Below are 16,957 nucleotides of genomic sequence, written 5' to 3'. Positions count from 1 at the left end.
TCCGCTTCAGTAGGCACGGAAATGATCACTCCATGGCCCTTAATAATGGAGGCCTCCTCCGCAGCCTACCCCAATGCCATCATCCCAATCGCGGCTCCAGTTCTCCCTGCAGGCTCCTGCTGCATGATTGCCCCCGACGGGATCCCTTGGACATTAGCCAAGGATATCACTAGGGGCCAAAGCTCCAGACCTTGGAGGAGAAGGTGTTACTGGTGCTCCCGGGCTAAGAGAGATCTCATCGGCCTGTAGAGAAGGGCTCTGCTCAACGTCCCTCTCTGCAGCAGCTCTGTAACGTCAAAAAACTACGCTATTTTAGGTTGGTCTGATCCAGATAAGGGAGAACTTGATACATTCTCCCTAAGTCTTGCTGTGCGCTTAATATGTGGCATTTCCGATCTCGAGGAAAGAGAAATATTAGGAAATATCACAGAGAAGCTTCATGGCGTCCTTCTCAGTAGGCGGCTATCTTGCCAATTTTGCTTTTTCCTCATCAGCCTCTATATATTCCTCCCCTTCACCTCTGAGTCTCACAATATTATGCACTTTCTCATGTCACAAACATATCTAACAAAGTCCAGATGCTTTTTCTAGGTGGTAACTCTTAATATGGAGCTTAATATCATGTAACTGCAGTGTGGGTTACTTTTCCCTTGTGTGCATCATGTTGCACATATCTCCAAATACTTATCTATGCTATCAAGAAATGAAGGCTGCTCCTGCTCCTCCATCTCTATCCTTTAAAAAAAATGGCAAGTAAAAAGCCTTTGAAAGTGGTGGGACAGACTCTGGTGGTACTTTCATATTTCAATGAATCATCTCATAAATGTATTAGAGAGACTGAGCAAACCTTAGGAAAGTTGATCATACATAGGCTGGGCTTCCTTACTACATTTTGCAGATTTTCCAGTTGGTGTCCTAAACCACAACATCCTCTTTGTCCTGCAACCTTTTCACCTTATCCTGCAAGGACATGGTGTAGTTCTTGATATACAAAATTTCAGACTTCTGAACACTGAAGTTCCCAATGATTTCTTCAGTTTGTCAGAAACCATTCTAATTTGCCCAGACTATGATTTATTCAGTGTAATCCCATCCCAAATAGTTTCAAAATTTAAAATTTAGGTATTACCATGACTGGCATAAAGAGCTTCTTTCAGGCTCCATTGTTGCATCAGGAATTAAGCAAGTCAGCCTGCCAATCTAGAGCACTGATCCTAGGACTCAGTTCAGTTGACTCTCTGATTCTCAGAGAAAGAGCTGAACCATCTCCGTTTAAAAAGATCTCTCTCTCTCTCTGGTGCAGCATTCTCTTGGACATCATCTAAGCGCATCACTCTACTGCTCCCGAACATCAGAGCAGGAAGGGAAACCCGATCCTCCAAATTGAGCATCTAAATATGAAGGCACTGGAGAGAAACCGTCTCTCCTCAATATCCCCAAGGGTTGAACATCAGAGGACGATGCGTTGGAACGGGGATGAGAGACAAAAGCATCCATCAGCTCTCCTGTAAGCTATCCAGTTCAGATGGAGAAGTCCAAAGATAACCTTTACACTTATATATGCACAAATTTGACAGCTAATATAGAAAAAGAGGAAAGGTAAGAAATGCTGAGCTGGGCTGCAGGCATTCAGGACTCCTCCACCATTTTGAATTAAGTCCATAACATTAGCTCCAGGGATACTGCTTTGTTCAAGGAATAATTATTTCTTTGACAAATCTGATCATTCTACTTTTTCATTTAAAGGTGAGAGGATGTTATTTTTGGGGAGAAGTATGCAGTCCTGAAAAATAGGATTATTCGGCATCGTTTCTCTGAAAAAGTGTAAGATAGCATGTTTGCAGGGAAAGTTTAAGCCATTAAGTTAGAAAATGTGTTTTTGTGATTTTAGGGTGGTATATTCACTAGTTCAAATTGGTAACTATGGTTTGAGAGTAATAGCATAAATTGTGAAAACAAATTAAAAATATTTTCCATCTGAATTTATTTTTCTAACAAACCATTTTTCTTTATGTAGGGAGGATCCCCTTAAAGTGTATTGTGCTCTGTTTTAGCAGCACAAGAGCATTTGGGTGAGGGAGACCAGAGGAGTTTACTGTTTAATATTTATCTAATATATTGTATTTTGCACCTGTAATAATGATGAATGACCACTAGATGGCATTTGGTAAGAGTTGAACATTGCGACGTGTTAAGGGGTGGTGTATTGGTCTCCTTTGAGAATGTGAGTTTATATGATTGGTGGAACACGGTTTAGTGAAAGATAAACAAATGGTAGGATTTGGCAGAAGTTTGCTCTTTTCCAGGTTGGAGTTGATGTGAGAGGGACTTCCAGGATATAGTGGCCTGGAGTATACAGCTTGTAGGACAGTGGGCCCACGGACAGCCCCAGTATAGAATGGGCCCTTGCAGGGGCTTTTCTCCTCAAGGGAAGAGACCCATGGCTATAGAGTAGAAAGCTTTATCTCCCATTGAGGAAATGTCCAGGACCTAAGGATAGAGAAGAGGTACTTTCTCCCCTTGGAGGAAAAGGCCAAAAGGAAGGAGTAAGGGGTTGTTCTGAGATGAAGAAAGCCTCATTAAGAGTCCAGGATATAAAGGATACTGGTGAGATCTGCACGTTTCTGGAGGGAAGAGCTACAGGATTCTTATTGGAAGGTTGAGTGAAGAGGGAGTTCATGAATAAATCCTAAGGGAGTCAATCTCATTTCCCATAAGGGGTTGAGACTAGTGTTAATGAAAGCTATCTAGGAGTGTGGTACCTAGCTCTTCTAGCTTTAAATGGGATTAAGATATGGAAAGGAAAAGTATTTAATAGTGTGAAAGTAGGAGAAATATATGTGGGAATATAAACTTTATATTCTTGTGGAGGCAGGAGATCTAACGGATGTTCGAGTGTAGGCTGAGTGACTAGTACACATCCTGTGGAGTACCATCTGGTATATATGTGGAAAGATTTACTCTGACTTTCTATATACCATGAATTCTGAGTATTCAGTATTTATATATTTACCATTCACTATTCCTGTATATAGTGGCTGGATTAAAACCAGAAATAAAAGTTAAGTTTTCATTTATCTAAATATGGTGTGACTCAGCTTAATGTTTTATTGATGCTTTATTGGATAGTTTTAGGGCCAGAATTCATGGAAGGGAGAATGATGGAGTTTCTCTCTGACCACTCCAAAGATTAATAAGATACACCTGCTGTCCCCATCAGAGTCCACATTACCATCTGCATGACCCTTAGATTGCAACCCATTAAATAAATTTGGGAGACAGACCATTCTGTAAAAAGGAAAACCTGCCTATCATTTTATGTGCCCTAAGGTGGGATTACAAAAAATTGTCACCCAGAATGGGGCAATGGAGACCATGTGATGAACGATAGTTGTGTGGAGGTGATTTTGAGGTTTGTGGCATTCAAAGAGAGTGCATTATTTTTTCCACTATAGAAGAGCGAGGTCTCCCATAGAGGAAAATGGAAGTGAGATGATGGCTGTGGTTTGGATGCTGAGGATTTTCAGGATCCAAAAAAAAAACTGATGAAACTTCTGAGTTTGTATAGATCGGAGGCCTGGGAGGAAGAAGTGGAGGAAGAGCTTGTTTGTCGACCTGGCTGAAGATGTCACCAGGAAGAGGTGCCATGAGGGTGTTAGTAGCCAATCCAATTGAGGAATAGAAAGCAAGAGGAATTAAAACATCATAAAAGGAGGAGGTGCCATCTTTCTTTGTGGAATTAGGTGTCGATGAGAATGCGGCGAATGATAGTGGTGACCGGAGAAGGAAGGTACCCACTACAAGCAGTGCAGAGATTTCCGATGAAAGCCTTTCTTTGAAGAGTTATTTCTGAGAGTTAGAGAAATGAGCAGAGAAGCTGTGGGTTCCCATTTCTGAGCGAGCTGCCCACATGAAGATCAGAGTATAGGTGGGAGGAGTCCAAAGCCTGGATTCCCAAACCGGCTGTGGTGAAGCTGAGGAAAAGAAAAAGGAGGGGGGGCCCGCATTGAGCTAGTGCTGTGAAGTGAACTAGTGCTAAATTTCAAAGAAGGGCAGGTAGTCATTGGGCTACAGTGCATGCAAGGGGTGCATGAAATCCTTCCTGAAGCTTTGGGCTCACTTGTGGGCAATGAACTGAATGTCCAAGAGGACGAAACAGAATTGCCAAAAGCAGTTGAGATGCCCCAGTTGAGAGCAGCTGGAGATGTACTGGTGAGAGGGGCCATGGAGGTGCCCCCCCCACCTTATGACAAGGTATGCAGGGCTAATGAAGAGCAAAGGAAAGAGGCTGAGTTGGCATTGGCCTCTAATTTCTACAATGGAGTTGAGGCCTACATCAAAGCTGGTTAGTAAACAAAGTGGAGCAGCTGGGGCCGAGATACTGATTGAGGAGGCAGCCGGTCAAGGCAAAGGTGAGGCCGCAGTAAGGCCTAGAGCAGGGGCATTGTCCATGATTGCCATGGGAGACTCAGTCAGGGCTTTGATGCTGGACTCAATTATTTTTATTTATTATTTATTTATTTTATTTACAATGCTTATATACCGCACAAAGGGTAGGGAACTATCCGTCTAGGCGGTTTACAAAATTGGAAATATGGCTTATTCAAAGAAGTCTCAAGCATGTAAGAGCTTCCCCTGTTTCAGCACGGCGGTAGGGAGGAAGTCAGGCGGATTTCCCAGGAAGAGAACTCTGTGAGTGCAGATGAGTACAGCGACTGGGGAGAAGATAAGGACATTGATGACATGTTTTGCAAAGAGTCTCCATCTGATATTTGGGACGAGAACCCATGGACAATGAGATTGGAAGAGGCCCATGACCAAGATTAGCAAGGCAGAGAGGATTGTGTGACAGTGCATTAGAAACATTTAGAAAGCACAATATCTATACATTCTCACTTGTCTCATGCAAGTCACAGAGTGGGATCAGGATTATTGGCTTTATTTATTTAAAATCTTTTCTATACGGTCGTTTAGTTATGTACCATCACAACGGTTTACAGGGAGGCACAAATATTTAAGTTTGTGTATACTATTCTAACAAGAGTGCCCATAAGGTTTCGGTTACAAGTTTTCATAAAATAATATATATGATAAGTGACATGGATCTAGTCCATTTATATGAATGATAAGGTAATCAAACAGGTATTGTACTTTATACTGAGTTTCTCTAACATTAGCGATAAATTTTGATAAAAATAATAAAAATGCACTTACACGTCTAGGTGACTTTATGCTGTGTGTTGATGTTTATTTATCTTTCTTATTCTCCATTCTCGCTGTAAAATGCTTTTTTGAAAACCATGTTTTTAAACTTTTTCTGAATAGTTTTAAATCTCTTTGTAATCTTGTTTCAAGTGGCATTGTATTCCACAGTGTAGGTCCGGCTAAGGATAATACTCGCTCTCTAACTTGGGTCAGTCTCGCTGTTTTGACCGAAGGGATGGATAGAAGGGCTCTATTGGCTGACCTAAGATTTCTTTGCGGGACATGTAAGCGTAGCGCCATGTTTAACCAATCAGCTTTATCTTCATTGATTAGTTTGTGAATTATGCAGAGTGTTTTATATTGGATTCTTTGTTCTATTGGCAGCCAGTGGATTAAAGATTAGGAAGGAACCATGGTACAAGAGTTTGGATCCCGAGGATCCCATTTTGCATTCAGCAGTGCAGGAATTGGGGAACAATTAGACATGGATGGAACATAAGAATGAACTATGTGGAGTACAATCATCCAAGCAGAGGATGGAAAATGTACACTGTAACTTGCAGACATTGAGCATTTGGTGATCTGGTATAGAAATCTGACCCATGTCATTAGGATTGACTGGATCAGCTAAACTGAGCAATGTTTGTTCAAGTTTGATGTCACTTAGTACTTTGCTCTGAATGGAGACCCTAAAGACTTTGTGCTTTGTGGGACCTAATAGAATGAATCCGAGTGATGCCAGAAGAGGCTGCAAGTCTGGGAGTTCCTTTTTTCCAGGTGCATTGCCCCTGAAGAAGAGGAACGAAACACACTGCAAGTTGAGTACTTGTGGTTTAAAAGTTGTTACAAAGTCTCCTTGGAAGCGGTGAAAGCAAGTCAGTTAAGATAAGCGTTATGCGCTCTACTCATTTTTGGACTCTTAAATGCAATACATAATTTCAAAAGAATTCTGCATGTTTATTCTGAGACCAGTGATTAAAGCTAAAAGCTGTTTTAACACAAGTCAATTTTCAAAGAACAGTTTTCCTTTTGAATACTTTTAAGCAAATGTATACACATTATATAGTCTCTACAACTTAGTTGAGGCAGTCGACTTTAATTTAACTGTGATTCTTATTGCAGCTAAAGTGAGACTGATTTTCTCTTTTAGCATGCGAAGAGCAGCCAGTAACTGGCTGTAACAGGGGAGCAACTTGTTTTCACTATATAAAAGAGCCACTGACACTGAGACACTGGACTAATTCTTCTGTGTGGGACTCTTGCAATAAATATAGGGACAGTAACTTTGAAAGGGTCGCGAGGGCACACTGACACATGTGCACCTGAGTGCACCCAGGGATGTGGCAATTTTATAATATACACACACGTATGAATGTTATAAAATAGCCTGAGCATGCGTATGTGTGCACCCTATTTTGTAACCTGGGTGCGCACAGCTGAGCACATCCAAGTATGAGCTGTGCATGTGGGGAAATTTTATAACCGCCACGCGTCCACGCCATGATCAGATTTACCAGTTTGTCCACTGTAGAGCTAGGTCCTCCAAACCCCCCTTGGTTTAACAGCCTGCACACCCCCCCGGTTACCCCAGACCCTTTAAACTCCTCAGGGATGGCTGTCTTTTGTTTTTTAAACTTACACCTCCTCCATAGCAGAAGTAAAGTCACGTTGTACTGGACCTGTGTGTGTACCCAGGCACGCAAGTATTTGCATGCACATCACTTGGCCCCGCGCTGGACTGCCCACGCCACACCTCTTTTTTAATCGGCGTGAGATATTTGCACATCAGAAGATACACGAGCATGCAGGTGGCTTTTAAATTCTGCTGGACCTGCCCATGTCCTACATGCGTGCACATCTCCCAATTTTGGCATGCGCCAGGCTTTTAAAATTTACTTCTTAATGGACATAGTCAGCAAGCTTGCCTTGGAGTGCTGATACCCCTCACTCAATGCCTTGGAGCCTTCATGCCATTGTTTGTGCCTTTGCCCCTCTTTTGGTGCCATGGGGTGTTCACTATTGTCTACCTCTGGGGTGTCCACTATTTGTGCCACTTTGCCCCTCTCATACTGATTTAGGCTATTCATGCCACTGTTGGTGCCCTTTGTCCCTCTTTTGGTGCAGTAAGGAGTTTTTGCCATTCTTGGTGGCTTGGTGTGCTGTGGCCTCTGTTGCTGATGCCTACCAACCAGTTTCATAAAACTAGGATGGAAAATTCCAAAGAAAGAGCCAAAAATAAGATGCATGGCTTCCCCCAGTGACTTCAGAAAAATGAAACAAATGATCCAAATGAAATGAATGAACCTCTAATCTGAACCAAATCAAACAGAAAACCATATTGAAAAAACTGAAACAAAAAATGTTTGTGTGCACAGTCCTAGGGAGCACAATTCTTGAAATGTAATCCAATAGATAGCAGTACCAATAATGTGTTTATTGACCTATTATATCTGTGACTCTTCAGAAAACAAGTTATGACCTTCTGAATTTTCCAGGCTTTCTCTGCTTATGGTAAAACATTGCCTGCTCCAATTCTGTTTTTTTTTTTAATTAGGTTTATTAAAGTTAGAATGCTGATAAATTAATTATGAGGTCCATATTCAAAAATATTGTCCAGCTAAATTTGGGATTTAGCTGGACAAACCTCGGGCTTTTAAATATCCCACCTCACATCACCTGGTTACAACTTATCTGAATAAAAAAGAGATGGCATAAGGGCATTTTGCAGGCAGGGCTTAAAAATAGCTAGGTAGTGCTAAGGTCTGGTCTAAAAGTGGACAGCAGCCTAAAATTATCCAGGTACAGTTACCCAGATAACTCTAAACCTAAAAATTGTTAGGCCCACAGCAACCCTACGACTCCCTTCTCCTGCTTAAAAATGAGAGCCACTCCCCCTCCCCAAAACTCTCCAAAGGTTTGTTTTAGCTCCGTGGAAAGAGGAGAAGATCATGGTACATTCTCTCGTAATGTGAAAAAGTTGTGTTGGAAGAAGTTGCCAGCCAACTACCATCCCCTCTTGGACCCTATAAATATTGTTGGCCCTGATACCCTATTCTCTAACTCCAGAAGTAAGAAAGACGCATGTCAGTGACATCTATCAAAGACTAAAGAGGTTAGGCTTTTCAGCTTGGAGAAGAGACGGCTGAGGGGGGATATAATAGAGGTCTTTAAGATCATGAGAGGTCTAGAACGGGTAGATGTGAATCGGTTTATTTACTCTTTCGGATAATAGAAAGACTTGGGGGCACTCCATGAAGTTAGCATGTAGCACATTTAAAACTATTCAGAGAAAATTGTTTTTCATTCAACACACAATTAAACTCTGGAATTTGTTGCCAGGGGATGTGGTTAGTGCAGTTAGTGCAGCTGTGTTTAAAAAAGGTTTGGATGAGTTCTTAGAGGAGAAGTCCATTACCTGCTATTAATCAAGTTGACTTAGAAAATAGTAACTGCTATTACTAGCATCAGTAGCGTGGGATATACTTAGTTTATGGGTACTTACCAGGTACTTGTATCCTGTATTGGCTACTGTTGGAAACAGGATGCTGGGTTTGATGGACACTTGGTCTGATCCAGTATAGCAATTTCTTATGTTCTTATCTCCCTTCTACCCAACTGCCATTTAAACAATTTGCAACCTCTCCTACCTCCCAATCCTCCTCTCCCAACTCACCAAAAAGTCTCAACCCCGAAGAAGCCCAAGTCTAGCTAGTTGATTGCAAGCTTGCATCCTTCTGACTTACAGCCTTCCAAAAGTCTAATGTTGCTCTGACTGAAACGCTGATAGCGCAAGCAATGAGGAACTCTTAGCTGGCTGGATACATGCTCCTGTGACCCCTACCTGGCTTCACTAGAGTGTACTATTCTTTAAAATGAAGAATTTTCCAGCAATGGGAGGTTCAGGGGCCCCTAACTTGTAGTGTGAGTGATAGGAGTCTTCTTCTCCCAAAGGGGATGGGCAAAGTAGGGTGGTATATAGGGTGCTTCCATGAGGAACTGGAAGGAACTTAAGGAGTCTGGCTTTAGAGCAAGACATTGAGTGTGAGAGTTCAGGAAGGGTAGTTCCTGGTGTAGTGCCAAGTCTTGAGGAAAAATGATCCAGAGCAGTCACTCCTTCTGGCAAGGTCAGCTGGCCATCTGGAAGGAGTAGGATCCTTAGCCCTAGGAGACATCATTCTAACTTGGGAAGTCTGGAGCCAGTGTCTTGGATAAAGGAGATTTCCTTTCTGTCATTGAGGCCTGAAGAAGAAAGAGGTTCTGGTGGTGATTTTTGGAAAATTCTTCTAGTTGGTGACTCAAGCTGCATGAAGGAAGAGTGAGTAACCACTCTGAGAACTGTAAACTATCTAAGAAGCCATTGCTCCTGTTTTTGTGAATTTTGAACTGTTTGCTGATTTTTCTGCCTATAATGGACTTTGATTTTGTGGACTCTACTAATTCATTTTTCTTGCCTTGGAACAGGACTTTTTGTGTGGACAGTTTTTTGCTTAGTGATCCCTTAAGTCCTGCAGGTGAATCCTACTCCCCGCAGAACAAATCCATGCATTTTTCCAGAGCCTGCAATAAACTGGCTAATGCTCAGCAGCCTCTGAAGGTGGCCCTTTCAGCTAGGCTCAGGCTTCTTTGCAGATAAGACATTTTGCAAGTGGGGGGAGAAGTAGATCAGGAAGGGGGAAAAAAGATAGTTCACAAATGTCAGGCAGGTGGGGTGGGGGGCAGTCATCGTCTGTGTTATTCTCATTTCAGGTGGGAGGGAGGGTGAATGTTGGGGCCAACGTCATGTTGTGTACCATGGGAATGCCAGAAGCTGGCGGCTACCCCTGACATGAGCTTTTTACATTTTGGGGGGAGATAAGAACATCTTCTCCCATGCAGATGAAACAAAGCTTGGTATGGGTTCAGGAAGGGGTTGTGGCCCTCATTTTTAAGCAGGGGAAGGGGTCATGTGGCTGCTATAGGCCTGACAATTGTTTCTTCGCCTGGGGGGAGGGGGTGGGGGGAATATGGTTGAGAGCTGGTATTAGATTGCTTTTGGCTTGCCAGATTTTTTTTTTTTAAACTTACAAGCTATATTCAGAATATAGCTGATTAGATTTAAAGTTATCTGAGAAAGTCACTCAGATATTGAGTGGGAGACTTGTCTTGCTGAATATTCTGCTAAAGTTATCCAGGTAATTTGCTTTTTGTATTGCGTTTTAAACATTTTGCATTATTGTGTAGTTTATTGCATGCATTTTATTATGTTATGTATGAAATATTTTATGGTGTATTTTGCTTTGTGTTTTATAAGATAATGCGGATGATAAATTTAATAAATTGGAAACTCAGAATGAAATCAAAACCTTTATTCAGTGGGTTGCTGAAACAAAGAAATCTTTCACCAGTTTTTGTTCATACTTGCTGAAAGGCCTACCTCTGTCTCCTTAGCAGTGGTAGCTTGCTAATAAGGACACATTCATTGTCCTTACTGCCTGCAGAACACTTCATACAAGCTAATAAAACAAAAGCAATTCAAAGAAATAGAAAATGATGCCCATGGTTTGTATAACATGGCAAACGCTTGCAGTAAGCATGTACAAGGCCTGTTTTCTTGTTTTTGCATTCACATTTTGTACTATTTAATTTGTCTACTTCTACTCATCAGATGGCATTAAAGGAGTACCAAGTAATCCATAGTAGGGATGTGAATCGGATCCGATATCGGATCCGATTCTGGTTCCGATTCACATCTCTATAGATGTGAATCGGATCCGATATCGGATGTGAATCGGATCCAATATCGGATCCGATTCACATCCCTAATCCATAGTATTGTGAAAGAAGACAAACAAGCAAACTTCCTGTAGCTCTGCTCTCCAGTTTAGTGAGTGTTGATAGAGAGCTCTATCAAATTAAAGTAAAAATTGGTCATTCATATTATGTATGGGCATAATATGGATTAAATTATAACAATCAAGCATAATTTGACTATCAAATCTGGATAAATGACCATAAAGAACAGTCAAGTCTCTAATTTGTGTTTCTTCGCACATTTACATTTGATTTTCATTATATAGATATAGATGTATATGTACTATTGGTACAGATATGGATGTTCTCTATGGACAAACGACCCATATTAGTTCTAGAAAAGAATTCAGATTTTGTTTAGGAGGTTTTGTTCATTACCTACCTGAGGCACTTTTTTGGCAACATCAGCTCCGACGCTTAAGCCTTGCACAAAGGAGCGCACTGCAATAAAAGCTTTTGTTGCCTTCAACTTCAGGTCCCTTGGGACCTCCCCAAAAGGCTTGAGCTGCTCAACGTGCTTCACCATGCAGTCCAGGTAATCATCAGTGATGTGATACTGGGGATTCAGCAGCTTAAAGATTCGCTCTAGCAGGCGTAGCCAAAAGTCATGCAGCGCCTCCTCCAAGTTGACACTAGACCCACGGTAATACTGGCGCAGTTCAGCGTACAAGTCTCTGAATTGCTTAACGTTCTGACTGTACAGCTCGCCATACATGCCAGGAAACGTGTCTTGCATGGACTTCTCCGACTTGCCAAGCAAATCCTGGAAATAACCTGAAAATAATAAAAAAAAAAATTGTTTCAAATGAATAAATAATCAAAATTCCAAGAGTGATTAATAAGAGAAGGTCACACTTGCCCTAAATATTAACCCTGCTGGCTCCCTATCTAGCTTTTTCTCATTTTCAGATTATCTCATCCACATTTCTCCCCTCGTCCTGGCAACTTGGGCCTCTCCAGTTATATGCAAATAAGCAATTCAGTTAGAGCAGTAGTCCATAATACGGATAACATAAACCATAAGGCCAAAGATTAAGTCAGTGAAATGGAGCTAAGGGCTCAGTTTTTTTCATTTGTGCCTGTATTCACCATTTTACAATTCATATCCTTCCCAGCCTCATTGCTTTGCTACTTTTCTTCTTCATTTCTATCTTGAAAGAGGTCAGGTGGCAGGGTGTTAAACTCCCCCCTCCATCCCACCCCACCCCATCCTGATACCGTACAGGTTCTCAAATCTCAGATAAAAAATCTTAGGGATCAGCCTCAGCTCAAGGCTCGGATTTTACACTTGATCTTGGCCAGAAGCTGAGAAGCAAGTCACAGTTCACGCTCAGGCAGTCACCCTCTCCACAAATCTCTCTCTGCCTGTGTGGTAAATATCTCTGCCAACTTCTCCAAAGAATTTTATTTCTGAATGTTTATTGTATCAAGATATTTTAATTTACATGGATAGCTGAATTCTACCTTATGATGCAATTAATCTGCACCGATTAATTATATGGATGAAAATATTTGGAGTGCATCAGAAAATTGCTTTCATTATTGCCAATTTAACACCATTTCAGCTGGAGAATATAGTCCAGGTCTGATTTTCCTTACGCCCATCATAATGCATTCTGGTACCCGTGGTCCTGCTTTTCCATAGAAATTAAAACTTCAAAGATAATAATTTGCTGGGATGGGATTAAGAAAATGAATACTGGATCCAGCAAGAAGGACAGGTTGGCATTTGTGTGTAATAGTCATGCTCTCATTTTCTCTCGCAACTTAAGGGACAATTTTGCTACAATCGTGAGACAAATTTGAGCACTTCAGCCTGTTTTACATCACTCGGTATTCACATAGATCAATTTTTATATGCTTAAATGATATTTAAACAATATGCAAATAATATAATGTTTATCATGTATATAAAAACTATTTAACAAGAAAAGACCAGCAATAAGTTATAGACTGTTTAACGGTGACATGTCAGTTTTATCTTGAATTAAATGAGGGCAATTATTCTTTATGTATTGACTTAGGAAAGTTCTCATTGCTTTTCAAAAAATATAAGCTTATAAATGTTATGTCACACACAACATTAAAAATAACTGCATTTAATAAATGAAATATTATACATGAATACATTTTAAACAGAATGAATAAATAAAAATATCAGCACAATGGCAGGAATAAAAACAGACCCCACAAAATATATATGCAGCACAAAGAGACACATCATGGAAGGCAGTAAACCATGAAATAGTTTCTAGGTTTACTAAGTATATAAAATATGAGGGGAAGTTCAGTGTTTTGCGCTACAGGACAGGGATCCCACGGAGGTGGTGTGCCCAGGCCTGGGTAGGAAGTGCTGCAACTGCCAATGCTTTGGTCACCCCTATCAACCAAGTGATGATGCTTGATTTAAAATAAATAAATAAATAAATAAATAAATAAAATTGGGGTCAAGGCAGAGCCAGATCCGGTTTCAGGCAACCAACAAGCAGAAGCAGCATCACTCCATGTTAGATTAAGACAACCTCAACCAGTGAGCATAGCGGTGTGGGCTACAGGGACGCAGAGCATGTTCAATGCCGCTGATCTCTGTTCCGAGATAGCAGCCCCCTCCTTCCTCTATGTGCATGCTTCCTGGCTCGGCATGGAAGTGCCTGGGTAGGAGGAGGATGGGGCTGTGAGGACCGGCAGCACTGAGCCTGCCCTGAATCCCTGTGACCCAAAGTAAGGAGAGGGGTGAGGGAAGGTGGAACAAGAGGGAAAAAAAGAGTGAGGGAAAATGGGGCCGGACATCTGGGAAGGTGGAGGAGAGAGGTAGGAATAGGGGAGGTTGAGATGGAAGAGGAGAGCGGTGGGGGTCAAAGAGATGACACCTAGCAGGAGGACTGGGGTCCAACATTTCTAACTTGCTCCTCCTACCACTGGCCCCGTTCCCTCCACACCAGTAAATTAACTAACCAGAGCCACAGAAGAAAGGGGCCGGGAGCAGCAGGAGAAAGTTAGGTGTGCTAGACTGCTGCCCAGGCCACAGAGGGGAGAAGGAGATGAGGGAGAGACCGAGAGAGGAACCCAGGAAGCAGGAGAAACAGCCTTTACGCTCGGGGTAGAGAGTGGGGCATCAGGGCTTCCTGTCAGGGATGGAGAGTGGGGACTTGGGAGGGCAGAGATTCAAGGATAAGAGATCAATGGAAAATAAGAGCATCAGAAATTGAGGAATTGGTGGCAGGGAAGAGAAAAAATTCAGAGACTGGATCAGGAATATGAGGATGGAGGATTGTTTGGGGACTTAGGAATAGAGATTAGAAGTAGTAGGGACTCAGGAATTGGTGGGAGGAGAAGAGTGCAGACTCATGCTGGGGTATGAGAAAGGACAAGAAGATTGAATGGAAACTTGGGAGAGTGGGAACTCAGAGACTGGGAGCTAGATCAGGGAGTTAGAGACTGGATGGAGGCTCGGAAGAGTAGAGAGACAGATTCAGGAGAGCAGTAAATCAGGGATTTGAGGGTGGGGAAATGGCAGAGTCTCATCAATTTGATGAGGAGTATGAGTGGGGAATGAGGCAGGCCTCAGGATGTGAGGTGAGGGTAAGAAATAGGGGGATAAGGGCAGGGAGGGGCTGGTGAAAAAATGAAAGATGGGAGGGCTGGGGAGGTGGTGAGAGTGAGTGCACTGAGGAAGGGTGAGAAAGACTGGGGGAAGACTAAGGGATGAAGAGTGACAGCAGGGCATCAGAAGGGGCAAGCAAGATGGGTAGAGAGTGGGTGACAGTATGCAACCCCCAGCCTGGCATTGCATTTCTCCCACTGTAATGTCAGTGGTAAACGTAAGCTCCAATGTGGTCTTTCCCAGGCACCTATGTCAACTGAGAGACCACACATGCAACTGTGACATCAGAGGAACCAACCTCCCTCTTCTGACTGCCTAGGGCAGTGGTTAACAACCAAGATGTCAGTCAGGTTTTCAGGATATCCACAATGAATATGCTTGAGATCCTCTTGCATGCATTGCTTCCATTGGGGTAGATTTTAAAAGCCCTGCGCGCATAAATCCTGCCAGATTTACGCGCGCAGGGCACTCATGCGCCGGTGCACCTATTTTGCATAGGCCGCCAGCGCGCGCAAAGCCCTGGGACGTGAGTAAGTCCCGGGGCTTCTTAAAAGGGGCGGGAGGGGGCCATGTCCGGGGCGTGTCGGCAGGCCGGGGGTGTGTCCGGGGGCGATCCGAGGCGGGTCCGGGGGTGTGGTGACGGTTCGGGGGCGGGCCGGGAGGGCAGTCCCGAGTCCCCCGGCACTGCAGCCTGTTCCGGGGATGCCGAGGTGGCGCGCGCAAGTTACGCCTGCCTCAAGCAGGCGTAACTTGTACAGCAAAGGTGGGGGGGCTTTAGGTAGGGCTGGGGGGTGGGTAAGATAGGGGAAGAGAGGGGAAGGTGGGGGAAGGTGGGGGACGAGGAAGGAAAGTTCCCTCCGAGGCCGCTCCGATTTCAGAGCGGCCTCAGAGGGAACGGAGGCAGGCTGCACAGCTCGGCGCGCGCAGGCTGCCAATTTTGCGCAGCCTTGCGCGCGCCAACCCTGGATTTTATAAGATACGCACGGCTACGCGGAGGCTGAGTGAGATTAGGGGAGGATGAGTGTGGCTGGGGGGGACAGCACTAGAGAGGAGAAATGAGACAGAGAAAGAGAAGCTGAAGGATGATGGGAAGGGACTGAAAGGGGAGACAGTTTCATTGAGTATAGGATTACAGACAGTAGAGAGCTTAGTTGAGCACCAGAAAAAGCATGACGTTGAGAGTGAGAGAAAATGAGGGGAAAAGAAGGGGACAGAGACAGAGATGGAGATTAGAAATTGAAAGAGCAAGTGGAAGGGTGTGAGATGAAGAAAAAGGGACAAAACAGACTGGATAGCAGAAAGACAAAGGTGCCAAAGAACAAAATGAACAATGGGAACACAACAAGAACATTAGCAAGAGAGGTGGAAGAAGAAAGAGAGATGGAGAAAGGTAAATGTAAAGAAAGCCAAGAAAAGGATTTGGAAGACAGACAAGAGGAAACACTATGAAAACTTAAAATGAAAAAAAAAAATTCTTGGACAACAAATGTAGAAATTGATTTTATTTTTGGAGTAATTGAAACAGCCTAAAAGGTAAATTTTAAAAGTCCGGTGCACATCAAAACCGGGAGATGCATGCACACTTTGGGCTGGTGCATGTCGAGTGGATTTTTAAAGCTGCCTGACTATGCGCGAATCTGGCGCTACATGCACAAATGAAAAGTTCCAAAAAAGGGGTGGGGCATGGGTGTGGTCTGTGCAGGGCATGGGCATTCCTGGATTTGACATTGAAATCTGCACGTAAATACTTATGCTCACAAGTGCCTGCCAGGGTCTCTCGCCACGTAAATTTACTTCTTTAATGGATGATGTGCAAGTTATAAAATAAGGACAAATAGATCGGGGCTAACAGGGAAGAATGGAAGCTATTATTTTTATTTATTTATTTGTGTGTTTTTATACACCGAAGTTTGGTACAAGCCTTCACTCCGGTTTACAAATATAACAACTTCTTACAATGAACAATTAAAATGATGTCAGATCTTCCCTGACGTGTACTATGCTGTTCGTACGTCTCACTCTGCATTCAGAACCTGAATGTAATCAGCTTTGAAGTGCCGAAAATGGAATATAAAGCTCAAATAAAAAAAAATATGTGTATGTAGGCTTATGCACGAATACCTGCAATGTATTGAAAGAGCATGCATTAGACGCATACTTTTCCTACTTATTTTAAATCTATACAGAAACACAGAAAACATAGAAATGATGGCAGAAAGGACCAAATGCTCCATCCAGTCTGCCCAGCAAGCTTATGGTAGTTTCTGCTGCGCTGTGCAGGTAACCCCCATGCTTATCATTTTCCCAAACCATAAAAGTCAGGTCTCTCGTTGGTTTCTGTCTGAATCCAATTCCCTG

General features: G+C 42.9%; 1 protein-coding gene across 1 annotated transcript in view; it reads right to left on the bottom strand.

Moving 5' to 3' along the window:
- GPC1 (glypican 1) overlaps positions 1–16,957 on the bottom strand; it is a 470,368-nt gene that overhangs the window by 76,179 nt on the left and 377,232 nt on the right. The window contains exon 3 of the mRNA XM_029615484.1: positions 11,378–11,769. Coding sequence (XP_029471344.1) covers positions 11,378–11,769 — 392 coding nt within the window. The remainder of the gene's footprint in view (positions 1–11,377; positions 11,770–16,957) is intronic.

Source organism: Rhinatrema bivittatum, chromosome 9 (assembly GCF_901001135.1).
Source record: "Rhinatrema bivittatum chromosome 9, aRhiBiv1.1, whole genome shotgun sequence".
NCBI classification, from domain to species: Eukaryota; Metazoa; Chordata; class Amphibia; order Gymnophiona; family Rhinatrematidae; genus Rhinatrema; species Rhinatrema bivittatum.
This window is presented reverse-complemented; position numbering and strand designations above follow the sequence as displayed.